The sequence below is a fragment of the Mesoplodon densirostris genome, chromosome 16 (genome assembly GCF_025265405.1).
Source record: "Mesoplodon densirostris isolate mMesDen1 chromosome 16, mMesDen1 primary haplotype, whole genome shotgun sequence".
NCBI lineage: Eukaryota > Metazoa > Chordata > Mammalia > Artiodactyla > Ziphiidae > Mesoplodon > Mesoplodon densirostris.
In genome coordinates, this window is record NC_082676.1 from 74,705,955 (window position 1) to 74,723,087 (window position 17,133).

Sequence of the window (17,133 nt, forward strand, 5' to 3'; positions counted from 1 at the left end):
CTCTTCCTCCAATTTTTTTTTTAAGTATTGCTGAGAAAGAAAATACATTTGTCTCATATGTCTCATATAATCAGATACTATTTGGAGTCCAACTGGGAATTGGCCTTACATTTATAAAAAGCCAAAGTAGACTCTACTTCTTCATTCCTTCCCCTTTAGTGAAATACTCCACTTAAAAAAAAAAAAAAGATTTCAACATTGCGGGGGAGAAGGTATTGTACAGAAAAGCCAAACCATGAAACCCTTCTTTTTCCATACCCTTGAACTTGAACTCAATGATCTTTGAAAACTTTGTTTCAGCTGATTAGAAAAGAAAGAAAATCCAGTGACAGGAGGGCAGATCCAGCTCAGCTATGATCCAGAAAGGCTTCCTGGTATCAGGGAGATGCAGCTGCCTCCCTCAGAACCATGGTGCTTTGGGTGAGGAGGTATCAGAGCCCCAGATGGTGGGAGGGGCACGAAATGAGCACAAGTCAAGGTTTTCCCAGTCTGTCAGTTCTGTGATAGCCTCAAACTTGAGGTTGCGTTGCTGTTTGAAGAAAAAAATTATTGGCAACTCTTAATGAATGTCACCGCACTGGGGGATGAGACGGTCAGGTCACTGAGTTGGGAAGATGAAAAACAACTCTAAAAACTGGATTCTGTCAGAATAAAAACTCCCTTTGTATAAGGCTTGCAACAGATTCCTTCAGCCACACCAGGGTAGAGTTTCAGAACCTCCCCTTACTCCAGTGAGCCCGAGTTCAAAGTTAGTACAACGTAAAGGTTATTGAAACAGCCAGATAGGCATATACTGCATTTTTCTTTTTAAAGATGACAGAAGCTTTTTGAATTTCATAAACCTGTACTACTTATTATTCCGTCTGGACCCAAAGGGGTGTAGGATCAACTTTAGACATCTTTCATAAGCTTGGAATCTAATATTATGAATTTATTCTAAGACGCAAATCAGGTAGATGGATGGATTTTTTAAAAGACATTGGGCCCCCTGGGTACTTTTAGCAGATTGAGTATTGAGAGATTTACAGGGATAACATTCTTTACAAGATTAAGGAAGAAGGAAACGAAACCAAATCTTTCATTTCCAGATATACACTTTCATTAATTCTTTCACCAAAAGCACATCACTGAAGGAAAACCAGAAATGGCTTTTCAGTTATTATTAAAGTGGTTCAAGAGCCAGGGAACCCCTTGAGATGGAAACAAAACAACACAGTATTCAAGTTTTCTTCATAAGACTACCTTGTACTGGCAAGACTTAGGAGACTTCTGGCTTCAAAAAGAATATTGCTAACGGAACTTTTTGAAAAAAAAAAAAAAAGACTACATTTTGGCTAAAAACAACAAGAAAAATCTCTCTTGTAAAACCCCTACTTCCTTTTGAATCTCCAAAGGTTACAACATTTGAGATGCTTGGCAGTCATGGCTTCATGGGCTGTGCTTCTTGATTATCTAAACCCTTAAGGTGGAATAAACGCAGCTGATGTCAAGCAGACTGCTGTCTGAGTCTTCTCACTAAGGACGGATTGTGAAGAGTCTGCAGGCCCATGGTGAGAAAGTTGGAAATGCTAAAGGTAAGAAATAAAACATAAGAAGGGAGATTTAGAGAGTTAGGAAGATTTCCAAGCTCTTTTCTACAATAATATCCAAGGCCCTCTCAATTTCTATCTCTAAAAAGTACCCTTGTACTATGGTACCTGATGTTTCTTACAGTTTGACAAAAATAAATATTCAATACAAGAAGAGGAAGCAAGATCAGCTACACCCTGAGGACGTTCATTCGCTCTGCTTTCATGTTAGGGGCCTGCAGCCCTGTCTACTGCCCATGAACAGTGCTCATGATGGCTGGGGATTGCTTCCTCTGGTCAAAACTCTGGAGCCCCAAGGAAATGAATTTGTTCTCATCACAGGTCCCAAACAGACCCTAACAGCATGTTTGTTTTTCTGTATCCTGCCTGTCATGCCTGAAAGATTCTCCTTAACATATATGATACTTAATGCCATGAGACTACATGGCTAGAGATCATTTTTTAATAGAAGCTTGCTCATTCAAGAAACAATAAGGAGTTGGTTTAAACTGCAGACCAGAAGGAAGCTGACATATTATTTTGGTCTGTATCCTTGGAAACACTGTCATCAGGCTGACGGTCCCTTGTCGGCATGCTGACTTCTGCGCTGTCTCACTGTATCTTCTGCTGCCTCTGCGCCAGCTGGACAGGGCTGCTCTAGGGCATTGTCTTCAGTCCCACCAGGTCCTTCATCCTCCTGGACCTCCCTCAGGGGCCCCGGGTCCCGGGCATCACTCCTCTTCTCGTCCATGCCAGCAGACGGGCTGTCCTCCTCGTCCTCCTCTGCTTCTTCCTCATAACCAAGGTCTTCTTTCTCTTCTTCGTCATCTACAAGGCTGTCCTTGTTTTCTTCTTCATTTGAATCATCCTTTTCTTCCTCTGCATCCTGCAACTGTTCAGTTGTATGAGCCTCCTCTGACCTAAGATTCTGCTCTGTGGAGGGAAGAGAGGGGAACATCCTCTGAATAAACAATGGGCATTCACGAATACTGTATGTTTTAACTAGTATGTGGAATCTAAAAAAATAAAACAAATGAATACAACTAAACAGAAACAGACTCATACAGAGAACAAACTAGTGGTTACCAACAGTGGGGGGCAAGAGAGGGGAAGGGGGTAAGAGGTACAAGCTACTAGGTACAAAATCAGTAAGACACAAGGATGTAATGTACAGCATAGGGATATAAGCAATATTTTATAATAACTTAAAATGGAGTATAATCTATAAAAATATCAAATCTCACTGTTATACACCTGAAACTAATATAACATTGCACATCAACTATACTTCAGTTAAAGAAAGGTCATTCAGCAATTGAGTACATTTAGCTGTGAAATGAAACAATGGGGCATATGACAGTGTTCTCCATCTTGGAGCTATGTTATCACACAGGACAGATCTCTGGATGGCATCCTGGCCCCACCTATGGCCTCTCCACCTCTCTCTGGAGACTTCACTAACCATATTGACTCTGGCAAAGCCCAGGGGCATGGAGGGCAAAGGTTCCTTTGTGCTCTGTATTTTATACCTTGTAGAATGTTCAGTGACCCACTCACTGGTCATGGTGATTGGTTCAGAACTGTGACTTAAGCCAAGCCAATCAGAGTACTTTCCAGGAGTTTTTGGCCAGAGTCAGGAGCAAAAGCTTTCTCTCTTTCTACAGGGACTGCTAGGCTGATAAAATGTGAGTTGGGGCTGTTGAAAGCTACTGAATCAGGTTCATGGAAGTAGAAACCTATCATCCCTTGGGCTGTGCATGAAGCCAGAACATCCCTGGATTTTTCAGTTTTGTGAACTAATAAATTTTTCTTTTTTCCCCTAAGTTGTTTTAAAATGGGATTCTGTTACTTTTAAGAATTCAAAGGAACATATTTTATAATTATATATGGAAGTTTCAAAGCCTTAAAAATGTCAAGAACTAAAAAGAAATATAAGCTTATTTAGTTGAACTCCCACATAAAATTCAACAATTATGAAATCTCATAAGAGTCTTCATGGGGACTTCCCTGGCAGTCCAGTAGTTAAGACTCTGCGCTTCTGCTCCAGGGGACATGGGTTCAATCTCTGGTCGTGGAACTAAGAACCCACATGCCTCACCACACAGCCAAAAAAAAAAAAAAAAGGGTCTTCATGCAAACAATAGGAATAAGAGCATGGAAATCCAGGGGTATTTGTTCCCAGGAACAGTGTGAAATAGTGAAAGGATTTGGGGAGATGGCTTTTAAAGGACTCAGGACAGTTACTGGCACACAGTAGACACTCAGTAAGTGTCAGTTCCCCTCCCTCCCTGCTCATTCCAGTTTCAATGAAGGAAAAGATGTCAACTGATTAATGAAGGGCAAACAATTCAAGGGTAAAAGCAATTGCCAAATGAAATGTTCCTTAATTTACGAGAGGAGAAAAAAATAATTTTTGCTCAAATCTATCTAGAGAACATATTTCAAAGGAATTTGGTAATGGTGATGGTTTGGTCACCTAGCAAGTCAGGGGGAAAATCCAGTATCTATATGAGCATGAAAGGGCACACCACAGAATTCCAAAAATACTCTACCTCATGAATCTGACATACTTACCAGAACCTTCAGATAAATGCCTTGGAAGTGGCAGATAGAAACATTCTGATATGACCACCAAGACCTGGAGGGAAAAAAGTGATTTCACAGTGAGTGGATAGGACATTTGTTACCAAACATCCTCAAAGTTAGGTTCTGCTTCTATAACCAGACATTCCTAGACAAATATCAATACATAGCAATTGGTCAAAAGTCCTCAAAAAAAGACAAGGGTATAATTAAGAATTTTCTATTTTTCAAATGCGATATAACATAGGAAAACACTATTAACTTTAGAACCGGGGTCACAAAGTCAAATGTATACACACAGCCCACTAAAAATAGATGAATCAAGCAAGTGTAAGAAAACAGACACTATCAGCCAAGTCTAAAGTGATCTTTAAAAAAGAAAACATATTCTGACAAATAAAATTAGTCTGTACAGGGGTTGTCTCTCACCAGTGGGTAACCCCGATTGCGTGGAAGAATACTTCAGGGTGTAGAATTCTTAAGAGTCCTATAAGAAATTACTACAGGGACAAACTGTGAGAAAACACTTCAGTGATGTGAACTAAATCCTATTTTAAACAGTGATTGACTGGCTTCATACCTCTGACCTTGAATGCAGCATTGAGTCACTTGCTACTTACTATAAACATGCTGTTTCCCTTGATAAACCACAAGCTCCTAAGAGGCAGGTTCATTCTAGTCCATGTTCCAGGCCTGGATGGTGTGGGCCATGGTGGTGAAACTGACAGGACGGCATGTGAATCGGGGCCAAGTCAGCGGGAGCCCCTCGCTCTCTCCGCCCTCCCCATGTCCTCCCCTACACAGTGCACAACACAGAGAAGCCAGCACAGGAGGAAGCTGCCCACTGAGAAGGGCTTCACAGCTTCTCTTGTACCTAGCTAACTCCTGGAGTTCACCTACACTTTGAACAACTGCCCAGTCTTTAAAATAGGAATAGTACTTCATAAATATGTTTTTAAGGGGCTCTAAAATTTTAAAAACCCAAAGTCATTGTCCTTTTGATTCAATTTTATAAACATCAAATGTGAACCTCACTTTATTACCATCTGTATATTCATTTATTACATTACTTAATATTTGGCTCGTTAGGTTCAAGATATCATGTTAACTTCTGAGGGGAAGGGCTCAAAAAGAGAAAAAAAATAGCAGTTTAATTATAAAGCAATATGGAACAGGGGTCTCATAAAAAATGAAGAAAGCTCTTTGATAGATACTTAAGAGATACAGAGATTACAACCCGTTACGGGAGTGGGGAAGACTCTAGAATGACCACTTGAAAGGTGGCATTTAGGGTCCTGGGCATGGTCAGGAGTGGAAGGGCAGAGCAGTTATCTGGCTTTTGTAAGCGACACCAAACTTGACCACAGGAGCTCTTGGATCCAGAGAAAGGCCTAAATGCCAGTCTGAGGAGGCCCATGTGCTGGGCAGTGTTCCTCCTTGGGAAGGAACAAGCTCCAAGCCATCAAACTGATTTGAACAGCAAAGAGGAAAACATTTCCATCTGAAAAGACTGAGGTTGAAAACCTATTTCTAATATGACAGTCACTTGCTTATAGTAGCTATTCACTGGACATAATGTTCTTTGTGATTTTTTTTTTCCTTTTGGCTTTCTTAATACCAACTGGAGGGGAAATTTTTGGTCCTGACACATTGCAAGGGAAAGAAGAAACACCTGCCAGTGACAAATAATTGGCATTTACAACAAAGCCTGGGAGGGAGTAAGTCCCACCTGCGAGATACCTGGGCCATCTAGAGCGTTAGGTAAGGGGGCCTGGCAAAGACTTATGGGACACCAGCCTCAACCTTGTCAGCTGTGTGACCCTGAGCAAGTCACTTAACTGTTCTCTCACTTGCACTTTCTCTTGAAAGGACAGGCTTGGGACTAGTCTATCACTAAGGGCTGTTTTATGTCTCTAAGAGTACATAATTCCATTATACTGTCTTCCTTCCCAGAAATTGGGAGGAAAACCCTCTCATTCTATCAGTTCAGGATCTATTTTCCAGTCTCAAGAACCACTCCCTTGGGATGAGTCACTTTCTGAGCCACTAAGAATGGTTAGATTTTCAGGTTTCAGCTTAGCAGACAGCCAGGCATCTAAAAGAGGAGAGTAGATGGATTTGCCATCTTTCACAGGAAAGATGAAACTTTCTTCCACTAGGAATTGGTCAGCAGCATGTAGAAAAATAGTCCACCCAAGCTGCAAAATCCAGACAGTGTCTACACATACCAACCGAAATGGAGACCAGATAACAGAGGCAAAAGATTGCTACCTGTGTTTTCCATTGCTTTTCTGCCTGTCTACAGCTTTGCTATCTTCCACCCTTCAAAGCAGAGTTGCTGATGTCAGAAAATGATGCGGCCTGAGTGATTTGATACACAGACTATGCACTTAAGGATCTTTCCCATATTGGTTTAAAGTGCAAAATATATACTTGATTTCTAAAACTGAGCCCTTTGTTTACATGTGAAAAATAACATTTAGTAAAATATTTCAACCACTAGGCTCAATCAAGACAGCAAACAAAAATCAAACTAGCAGCCTTGTTTTGACTTCCCATCTTTTAAAATTAAGGAAAAATAGGAAATGTAAGAGTCAGGCTTATGGGAACCAATGACTTGATCAGGAAATCACTTCGTATGGAAAACATCCTGCCCCTTCTGGCCACTGCATAAGTTAAACTCCATAAAGACTCATAGAGGGAAGGAGACCCTCCAAGGTCATCAAGACCAAGTTTCACATAACTGCACACTGGGCCTTGCTTTCAGCCCCCAGTTAATGGCAAAGGTGACACAAAGCAATGAACTGCTCACCTGGAGACCTCATTGAAGGCAAAAATTCTAGCTGTTGTGTTTCTTTTAACACGTTACAGTTGTAGAAAAGGCATTTTGAGCAGAGTTTGCTATAGCAGTGTTTGCTATTTTATGGAAATGTATTAACAGAAAATGTATGAGTCTATTACTGCTTTGAAATTATTATTTCCTTAAATAACGTTCTCTTCCCAACTTCTTATGAAGGAACAGTAATCTCTATCACTTAGTCACTTGAATAGTCTAGAATCAACTCTCTTCTTTCTTCAGGTCAAGCCTCTAATAACCTTCCTACACTGATTATTTGACTCTAAGTTTCCAAATAACTTAGGGCTTAGGCAGGCCTGACTTCTTGGACTTACGTTCAACATCGAAAGTAAAATTCTAAAACTCTTTATGTGAGAAGAGTTTTCAATGATCTTCCAATAGGCCCACACTCAAACTACATTCTCCATAACACCATCTCAGAATCGCCCAGGATCTCATACTGTTCCCCCTACAGAAGCCTCACACTCATGCAGCTCCAGAGTAGACAGTAGATGGGAGAAGCACATTTATATCCAAAGTCAAATCATTTTCGGCCAGAGCATTAGGGAAATGTTAATTAGCAGTGAGATTAATGCGGCAGAATGGAACATACCTAGGACCTAATGAATGACATATCTAAGTTTTATCTCCACCCATGAAGTTAACATCAGAAATCAAATGACAAATATAAACCATAAAATGAAGTAAGCATGTTCATGGCAAAATAAAATCCAGCTTCCTTGGCTCCTTGGAATATGACTTTGTAGTACCAAGTTGTGACTTGCTATAAAGGTGACTGCTAACATTTTAAGCTTATTTTTTAAAAGACCTCGCAAAAGAGCTGAAATACATTACAAAATGTAAGGACAGACTTTAAGACAATCTTACCTAAAGGGCTGTCCTTTTTATACAAATTTTTAGTCATCATCAATTATTCCTATCATACAGTGTTTAAGGGCTATGTGATTAGTATATAGTATAGTAACTTTTACGAACTTCTTAGACTTTAAAGCTCAAACTGATCAAGTGTAGATAAAGAGAAAGATTTCAAAAATATATACAGCCAAGAGTAAAACACACCCAAACATTTATAGTTGCCTATATAGTTAAGTAAATAAATGTATTATTCCAACACTTACCTAAAACTCTAGGGAGAAAATACACACATACCTAATGGATAGTAATTTTCATATCCAAAGAAGACATAGTGGCTTGCATCTTATTTTTTCACATAATAATGATTGTGTTTTTTAATCCACATTATCTTACACACTCCATCTTGGGAAAACTGCAGTGTATGTATAAGCAGCTGGTGAGTTTAGAGGTTCAATTTGAGTATATGAACAGGAAAAGCCATCTTGTTCACCGAAGGAACAAATTCACAGCTTTGGCCTTATCACCACAGTGTTCTAATCAAGTAGGCAATTTGTGAATTCACAGCTGACTCAGTTGTCTTGGAAACTGACTATGAATTCAAGTAAGTCTCTATTTCTTTCTTCATTACTGCCTATATTTTGCGTAGCACATGACTTCAGAATATTTAAAGGAGAGGATTAGGCAATAATAATTTAATGAGTTTTCCAGTATTTCTCAAATTTCCATCGAAAGCAGTAACAAACAAGCAAATATTATTTAACTGCTTAGATTACACACAAAATGATGCTTATGAGCTTTTTCTTTCTTGGCTGCTTTCCAGTTTTGCATGAAACCAACTGGCTTTAAAGACAAGAAAAAAGATTGTCATTATCTCTTACCAGACCCATGAAAAGGCCAAAAATCAAGGTGGCTATGATGAAAAAGACATAAGAACACCAAGCAGGAACTCCAAGGGTCACTGTGAAATAGTTGTGAAGATGCTGTAATCAGAAGAAAAAAGTAAAAAATATATATATTTATAATGAGGACTAAGAATGTTTGAACCTCCCTCTTTACCTATAACTCAAGTCTGCAAATTGTTTCTACTTATATGAGCCCCCACAAAGGTTGTCCAGCAGTTTATGCATCTATATGATTCTTCAAGAAGAAGCCAAATTTTACAACATTGAGAATCTGAGAGCAATAATCAAGGTCATATCTAGTAAGAGTTATACTTCCTTGAAGTTCATGATCAAATAGAACTCTGGTAGAATTGGTTATCTAGTCCCTTCTTCCATCCTGAGATTTTTTTTGGTCACTCTGCCCTAATAATTTATAACCTTAATTTTTACTCATAATACGGCATCCATAAAAAATTAAACTTCTTGGGCCTTTACCAATTTTTAAGTAGAGCTAAATTACTACTTACGGAACATCAACCATTTAAAATGTCTCCGTGCCTCCTTTTTCTAATCAGACTCTTATTCCTCTACCCTCACCCATCCTTAACAACTTTCCTAATCACCATAAAACCTGAATGCAATAATAGAAGAAATTTTCCAGTTAATTCATTATGAACAAATAAGATTTCATCAGTCTTCGAACAGAGTGCACATCCCTTCTTGTTTACTGTCCCCTGGGACTCTATTTGATGCCAAACACTAAAGAATAAGTGAGGAGATACAATCTTAGCTAGAAATTATTTACATGCTAAATCATACAGGAATTACAGATAGGAGCCTGCTGGTCTGGAGTCAAAGCACGTTTATATATGGACTTGCAAGAGCCATGCTGCCTCATGATGGCTTTGTGATCATCTATTTTAGGCTCTTACAGCTTCAAAAACATTCACTAAAAAACCAATAGTTTTATGATTTTGTTATGTCTATAGATAGTTTTATCTATAAAATTACTGGGCACAGGATGAAATGGCTCCAAGCTAAATGCCACCAGCAAGCAGATATAATGACTGAATAACTTGCCTAGAACTGATAAGGTTGATGAAAATGAGGCCAAGATTCTATTTTAATATTTCTCAAAACCTAAGTTACTCGACTGTCTCCCATTGGTTTCTCAGTTTATAACTGTCAATACAATTAAATAATATATTTTATTCTGGCTTAATTCAGAATAATAAACAAAAATGCTTGTTAACTGATCTAGAATAATCTGAGATCTCTCCAATTTTTTACTCAGCAGTAGAGATATATCTAAAGACTCATCAAGTTTTTAAATACACATAAATCAGTGTTCAATAAATATTTATTGAATAAGGAAAAGATACTAGCAAATCCTTAAACTATTCATAAGAAATGCAAACAACTCTTGATTTTAAAAACTGTCATCTGTCCTCTGCTGATGGCACTGGTCATCACTCTGTCTTCAGCCAGGGCAATTATTTATTAAGAATAATCTAGTATTCTGCAGCCCAAGTAGGCAAAAGAGGTATTTGGGATACAAAAGGTTGTTTCATTCAAACTCCGTTCAATGGAAGTTTTAAGATGCATTGCACAGTTCTCTACTTTAGGAAATTTTGTATATTGAACATAGTTTATTTATGCTTTTCTTGATTATTCAATGTCATCATCAAGATTAAACTGTGAAAAACTGTGCCAAAGAATTAGAAGACATGGAAAGCCAGTATTCCTTTGTTCTGACCCATGGATGTATGAATTCTGGAACTTGCTTTAAAGTAATATCTGCCCATATAGTTGGAATGAATAACAGCATCCAGTTAAAAGTCCTTCTGGACAGTGTCTTGTGCCCTTTTGCAAAATAAACGATTTAAGAAACCCTCAAGAAATTTTCTAAGTTATTTTCTAGGATTCAGTAAATTGTATGCCTTTGAATCACTGCATTCTGAGTCATAGTCTTAGTGCTTCCAAAAACATCCTCTTATTATAATAGGTTCCACTTCAATTTTCTTGTATCAACTTACTCTTTAAAGGATTTATTTGAGCTTCTTAGAGAAACTCTGCCATCTTGTGGTCTTTTTAGGTGATTATTACTAAAGCCTCATTAATCAAGTTGTGCTCTCACACATGCAGCCACAAATCTTTACCTGTTTACTTTGTCCGAGTCCACGATGGTTTCAGAGTACCTTTAAGGGTATTAGGGTTCCTGGTACTAGGTACTTGAAGTTTTGCTGTATATATGTTTCCAAGTAATAACTGATTAAAACTGATCTAGTTCAAGTTTAGATTTCTGTGTTTCCTTTCGTTGCCAGGTAAAGTAACACTTTTCACTTGTGGAAAATACTGACCTAGTTCAATATTATATGTGCTCATTACAAGGAAGCATCCTGTTGTTTACTTATGCAGGAAAATGTCACCTGCTGGGCCCAATACCTTATACTTTTGCAATAGGTGACTGAATTAGAGCTAATTTTTGGCTACATACATTTGAATGAGATAACTAAATGCAGAATAAATGAGAAGAATATTCCAACCAGTGGTCAGATGCATTTAAGGAATGGAGCCAAGCCAAGGCGTCCAGGGGTCAGAGGTGGAGCCTCCCCTCCCCAGGGAGGCCAGCAAGCCCTCTGGGATCTGAACTACTGCAGGTCAGGTTAAATCCCACCCAAGGGCACCACTCATCCAGCCCAGCATTGCAGAGTCTCATTCAGAGCTGGGCTGGTGGCAAAGGACAGAGAGCCTTTTAAATTTAAATTCCATCTGCATCACAGGATATACCCTGAGGAGTTTGGGGATGATCCTTTTTTTTTTTTTTTTTTTTACATCTTTATTGGAGTATAATTGCTTTACAATGGTGTGTTAGTTTCTGCTTTATAACAAAGTGAATCAGTTATACATATACATATGTTCCCATATCTCTTCCCTCTTGCTTCTCCCTCCCTCCTACCCTCCCTATCCCACCTCTCTAGGTGGTCACAAAGCACTGAGCTGATCTCCCTGTGCTATGTGGCTGCTTCCCACTAGCTATCTATTTTACGTTTGGTAGTGTAAATATGTCCATGCCACTCTCTCACTTTGTCACAGCTTACCCTTCCCCCTTCCCATATCCTCAAGTCCATTCTCTAGTAGGTCTGTGTCTTTATTCCTGTCTTACCCCTAGGTTCTTCATGACATTTTTCTTCTTAAATTCCATATATATGTGTTAGCATACGGTATTTGTCTTTCTCTTTCTGACTTCACTCTGTATGACAGACTCTAGGTCTATCCACCTCATTACAAATAGTTCAATTTCGTTTCTTTTTATGGTTGAGTAATATTCCATTGTATATATGTGCCACATCTTCTTTATCCATTCATCTGATGATGGACACTTAGGTTGTTTCCATCTCCGGGCTATTGGAAACAGAGCTGCAATGAACATTTTGGTACATGACCCTTTTTGAATTATGGTTTTCTCGGGGTATATGCCCAGTAGTGGGATTGCTGGGTCATATGGTAGTTCTATTTTTAGTTTTTTAAGGAACCTCCATACTGTTCTCCATAGTGGCTGTACCAATTCACATTCCCACCAGCAGTGCAAGAGTGTTCCCTTTTCTCCACACCCTCTCCAGCATTTATTGTTTCTAGATGTTTTGATGATGGCCATTCTGACTGGTGTGAGATGATATCTCATTGCAGTTTTGATTTGCATTTCTCTAATGATTAATGATGTTGAGCATTCTTTCATGTGTTTGTTGGCAATCTGTATATCTTCTTTGGAGAAATGTCTATTTAGGTCTTCTCCCCCTTTCAGACACAGATTAGAATCCTCAAAATATCCTCCCTGTGTGGGAATAGCTCAGAAAGCCTTCTCCAGTGATCGCCAAGGGCTCACTTCCCCTTCTATGTTCTACCTTCTCAATATCTCCAACAAGACACAAATCTGCAGTCTCTTGTAGGCTCGAGGGGAGGTGACTTGTGGATGGGCACCATCTCACTGTAATATGGTTCCAGATATTTTTACAAACAACAAAAAATCCAAAAACAGTAAGAGAAGAGACACCACCATCTAAAACACAGGGGGATGTTTTAGAGTTTTAAAATTCACTCTGGTTATTCTCCAGTCTAAACATTCATGGCCTTTAATTCACATCATGAGATATTTATAAAGCATTAAATCTTCTCCATCACACAGAGTGTCCTCCCAAGATTGTAGCACACCTTATTGTAATTAAAATTTGCCATATGCCTGCATCTTTTCATAACAACAGTAACACTGAGGAGAGGTATTAACTTACATTCTGTATTAGCTCAGTAAGCAGCACAAATTCAACAAATAAAGTAATGCTTAAATACATTCAAATGCTAAACCTAGTTAACAAAAGTACACGTTGTACAACTGTCATAAAACCCTATTTCAATCCTATCAACCGTGGTTAAAAAAATAAGTGAAAAAAGATAAAGTATTCCTTGTTGTCTATTCAGCAGAAAAAGTAAAATAATGATGACAACAATGATTAATGAATATAAGTAACAAAAAACAGCTCTCAAGTACATGATAGGTACCAGGTTCTGTGCTAAGCACAGAACAACTGTCTATGGCAGGGAAAACAAATGGGTTGGGAAACATACAGCGGGTGGACTAGTAACCCATCCACGGGACACTGTTGCTGAGAAAAGACTGACTCCTATCTGTCTATGCATCCACAAAAATCTCAGTATGGTAAGAGACTGTGGATTGGCATCAACAATCTTGCCTCACTGGCATCAGCCCCTCTGCGTCTTTCTTTCTTCCCTGTTTTTACCTTCTTCCTCAGAGTCTTTACACTGTTTTAGTTCCAGTGCTGTGTTTCTTCTGTTCACTGTTAATACAGTTGCACTACAGTTTTATATTATCTAGACTTGAGTTAAAAACAGATTAAGGGGCTTTCCTGGTGGCACGGTGGTCGAGAGTCTGTCTGCCGATGCGGGGGACGCGGGTTTGTGCCCCGGCCTGGGAGGATCCCAAATGCCGCGGAGCGGCTGGGCCCGTGGGCCATGGCCGCTGAGTCTGTGCGTCCGGAGCCTGTGCTCCGCAACGGGAGAGGCCACGGCGGTGAGAGGCCCGCGTAGCGCCAAAAAAAAAAAAAAAACAGATTATGTTCCCCACAATTACATACTCAACATTGATGTGAGGATCTTGGGCATGGGAGAAGAACCAGCTAAATAAGCTAACTGAGCAGCCAGGTGGTCAGCTAGGAGAACAGGCTTGGTAAGTATCAGTAGTTCTATAAGGACAACAAGGCAAACTATAGCTAGAGGTTTCAGTGGGAATCAGAGACTGATGCATAGCCAAGGATTGGGTCACACCAGGCCAGAGATCATACTCCCTGAATAAGAGGACAAGGGCCGAATTTTGAAAACACAAGTGGTGAGAGCCCTTCCCAGAGATTTGATGAAAGGCTGGGGACTTGTTTCTAAGAATAAAAGAAATTACAAAAGTTTGTCAAGCGGCTTGAGGAAACCAGATGCTGATACAGAGAGTAATACCAGATTTCTATTATAGATATTTAAGGTAATGTGTACACATATGAGGAGACTAAAATAACCTACAAACCTACCATCTATATTCTTTTAGTCATGTACATCACCACCCCACCCCCCACCATACATACACACACAATCTACAATCGGGGCAAATGTATTAGTGACCCCAATAAATACAAATGAACTAAATTTATCAGTGAAAAGAATTCTTGCTATATATATATATATATATATATATATATATATATATATATATCCTTCTTGCTATATGATTTTTTAAAGATTCACTTAAAACATAACAACAAAAAGGTTGAAAGTAGAAAAAAATATCCCAGGTATGCACTAACCAGAAAGAAAAAATATGGTATTAATATTAGACAAAATGACCTAATAGAACGTAAAATGCAATTGCTGTGTGTCAAATTCTACAGTTTATCTTATAAAATTGTATTTTTTTAAATATCTGGAAAGTCTAAATATACGTATATATAAAATATATAAATATCATATATACTTTACTTCTCAATCCTAATAAGAACATCTTAATTGGTTATTAAGAGATGGATCATATTCTATTCTCCAAATGGCCTTTTCTCTGAAGTCCAATGCATCCACACAGAATCCATCCATGCTGCCCAAGGCTGTGCACTGTGCCTACAAAGATAAAACATCAACTCCTGGCCTCAATGTGCTCCAAATGCCACACATTGTAATCATTTGCATGACATGATGAAAAACTGCAACTCCTTGTTTATCAGCCAAGCAACAAGAGGTCTGAGCAATCATTTATTTTCCCTGGTACTATCTTTGGAAATAAAACTACTCTTTAACAATGTGTGAAGGTCACAATCAGCTTCTATCTAAGCTCTTCTTAACCCTCAGAACAAATTCATCTCTTGACCTGCAGTTATAATAGATTCTGTGCTGAGATCTTGATGATGATACCTCACACTTATTAAATTATCCTCTTGGATTAGACATTATATGGCTATAAGGTTTTCAGATAGCTATCAGAATATATGACTCCATCAACCTTTAGTGTCAAAATACTGCAATAGGCTGAATCCCTTACTCTCAGTTCCTGGTTTGCAATTCATAATTCTCAATCTTTGAATAAACTTCTTGCCAATATTACAAAAATATCAGAAGAAAACCATATGAAACTCAAACTATCTGAAAAGGGAAAAACGCTAGTTATTGTTTAATATGATATACAAATGTCAAAAAAATAGTTAACAAATCTTAACCAAAAAAGACTAAATCTAAGTCACCAATTTGCTCTCTGTTTCAAAAAAACAAACAAAAAAACCCTAAAGTAGGTATCTCACAAGGCAGGAAATATAATACAACTGAGAAACTAGGACACAAAAACTTGTTCTTAAATTTCCCTAAACATACAGTAATATGCATGAAAAACAGAGAGTCTTCATGAGCTCCCTGAATACTAAGTTCCAAATATGATGCATGACCTATAATCATAGCTTGGAAAAGAAAAATATAGGGAGGGACTCACTTCTAAAGATCTTTTGAAATACTTTAAGGATATATATTTAATTCCACAGCAATTTTGTCAAATCTGGTAGGATTTATTAGTTCACCCTACATGTAAAGAGGAACAAAAGCTTATGTGATACATTCAAGATTATGTAACAGTTCAACATTTTAACTTAAATAAGTTCTAAGCCACTAAAAGGACTCAGTGAAATGATACAATCACACATATCAGGGGCTCTCTTCCTTAAAGGGTCACATCATAAATATTTTAGGCTTGCGGGCCATATGATCTCCATCACAACTACTCATCTCTACCACTGTAGTCTGAAAGCAGTCACAGAATACAAGTAATAAGTGCATGTGACTGTGTTCCAACAAAACTTTATTTACCAAAAAGGGTGGCCTGGCCCGCCCACAAGTTGGCTGATCCCTGAAAAATCTTTGATCTGTAGGGAGATTACAACAATGGGAAAATAAGATGAAGAGAAACCACATAAGCCCTTTCAGCTTTGTTAAAAGGATTCATTACCAATCTAAGAAAATATGACTTTGACACAGTAGTTACAGGTCTCTGTCCAATTTATGTCCTTAGAAGGACACAAAGACACATTTCCACTGTGACCCCATGTAAGAGTAGCTGTGTGGCTTAAAAAGAAAACGGAAATTATAAAACCATTTATAAGTGTTTATTTTCCAATTATTTAGAAGCTACCTTCTCACTCTTAAAAAAAACCCTCTGCCAATATAATAATAAAGGGCATATTTACTCACCCATATCTTGCCAGAGATGCTAAAAAGACCAGCCATTCCAGACATCCTAAAAAAATAAAGAGAAGGAGAACCACTGGTGATGTATGGTATTAAAAAAAAAAAAAAAACAGAAAACACAAGATTCAAGTCACAAGGACTACTCCTCCACTTCTTGCAATACATTGTCCTCTCTCCTGGATTCACTTCCATCCTTACAGAGCTTAGATCCCATGGTCACCATTTGAATTACTCTGCTGTAAATACGGCCAAGTCCCTGATCCTTTCTCCCTGCATGGTGCATGCCTGGCGAAATCCCTAACCCTGAGCAGCTGAATGTCTCTGGGGAAAAATCACGATCTCCCCTCACAGTCACAAACCTCAGCGAGCACTCAATACGGCCCAGTCCCACTGTAATCTTTTAGGCTCTTACCTGAGATGATAGCTCATATCCTTTTCTCTCCCTTCAAACTTTACACACCCTCCCCTCCCCATGCACTCTCAGCTAACAAACTGCTTGTCTTTCACTGTGAAATCAGAAGCCATTATGTGATCTCTCTTATCTTCCCAGCAGCAAATCTGAGCCTGGTGTACCACTGCATCCACCTTCTCCTATTGCAACAGAGAAAGT

At 38.6% G+C, this 17,133-nt stretch overlaps 1 protein-coding gene across 1 annotated transcript in view; it reads right to left on the reverse strand.

Moving 5' to 3' along the window:
* Positions 1 to 1,555: 1,555 nt before the first annotated feature.
* TMX4 (thioredoxin related transmembrane protein 4) overlaps positions 1,556 to 17,133 on the reverse strand; it is a 41,118-nt gene continuing 25,540 nt past the window's right edge. The window contains exons 5-8 of the mRNA XM_060078118.1: positions 16,527 to 16,572; positions 8,742 to 8,843; positions 4,143 to 4,206; positions 1,556 to 2,501 (exon numbers count right to left, since the gene is read on the reverse strand). Coding sequence (XP_059934101.1) covers positions 2,137 to 2,501; positions 4,143 to 4,206; positions 8,742 to 8,843; positions 16,527 to 16,572 — 577 coding nt within the window. The 3' untranslated portion in view covers positions 1,556 to 2,136. The remainder of the gene's footprint in view (positions 2,502 to 4,142; positions 4,207 to 8,741; positions 8,844 to 16,526; positions 16,573 to 17,133) is intronic.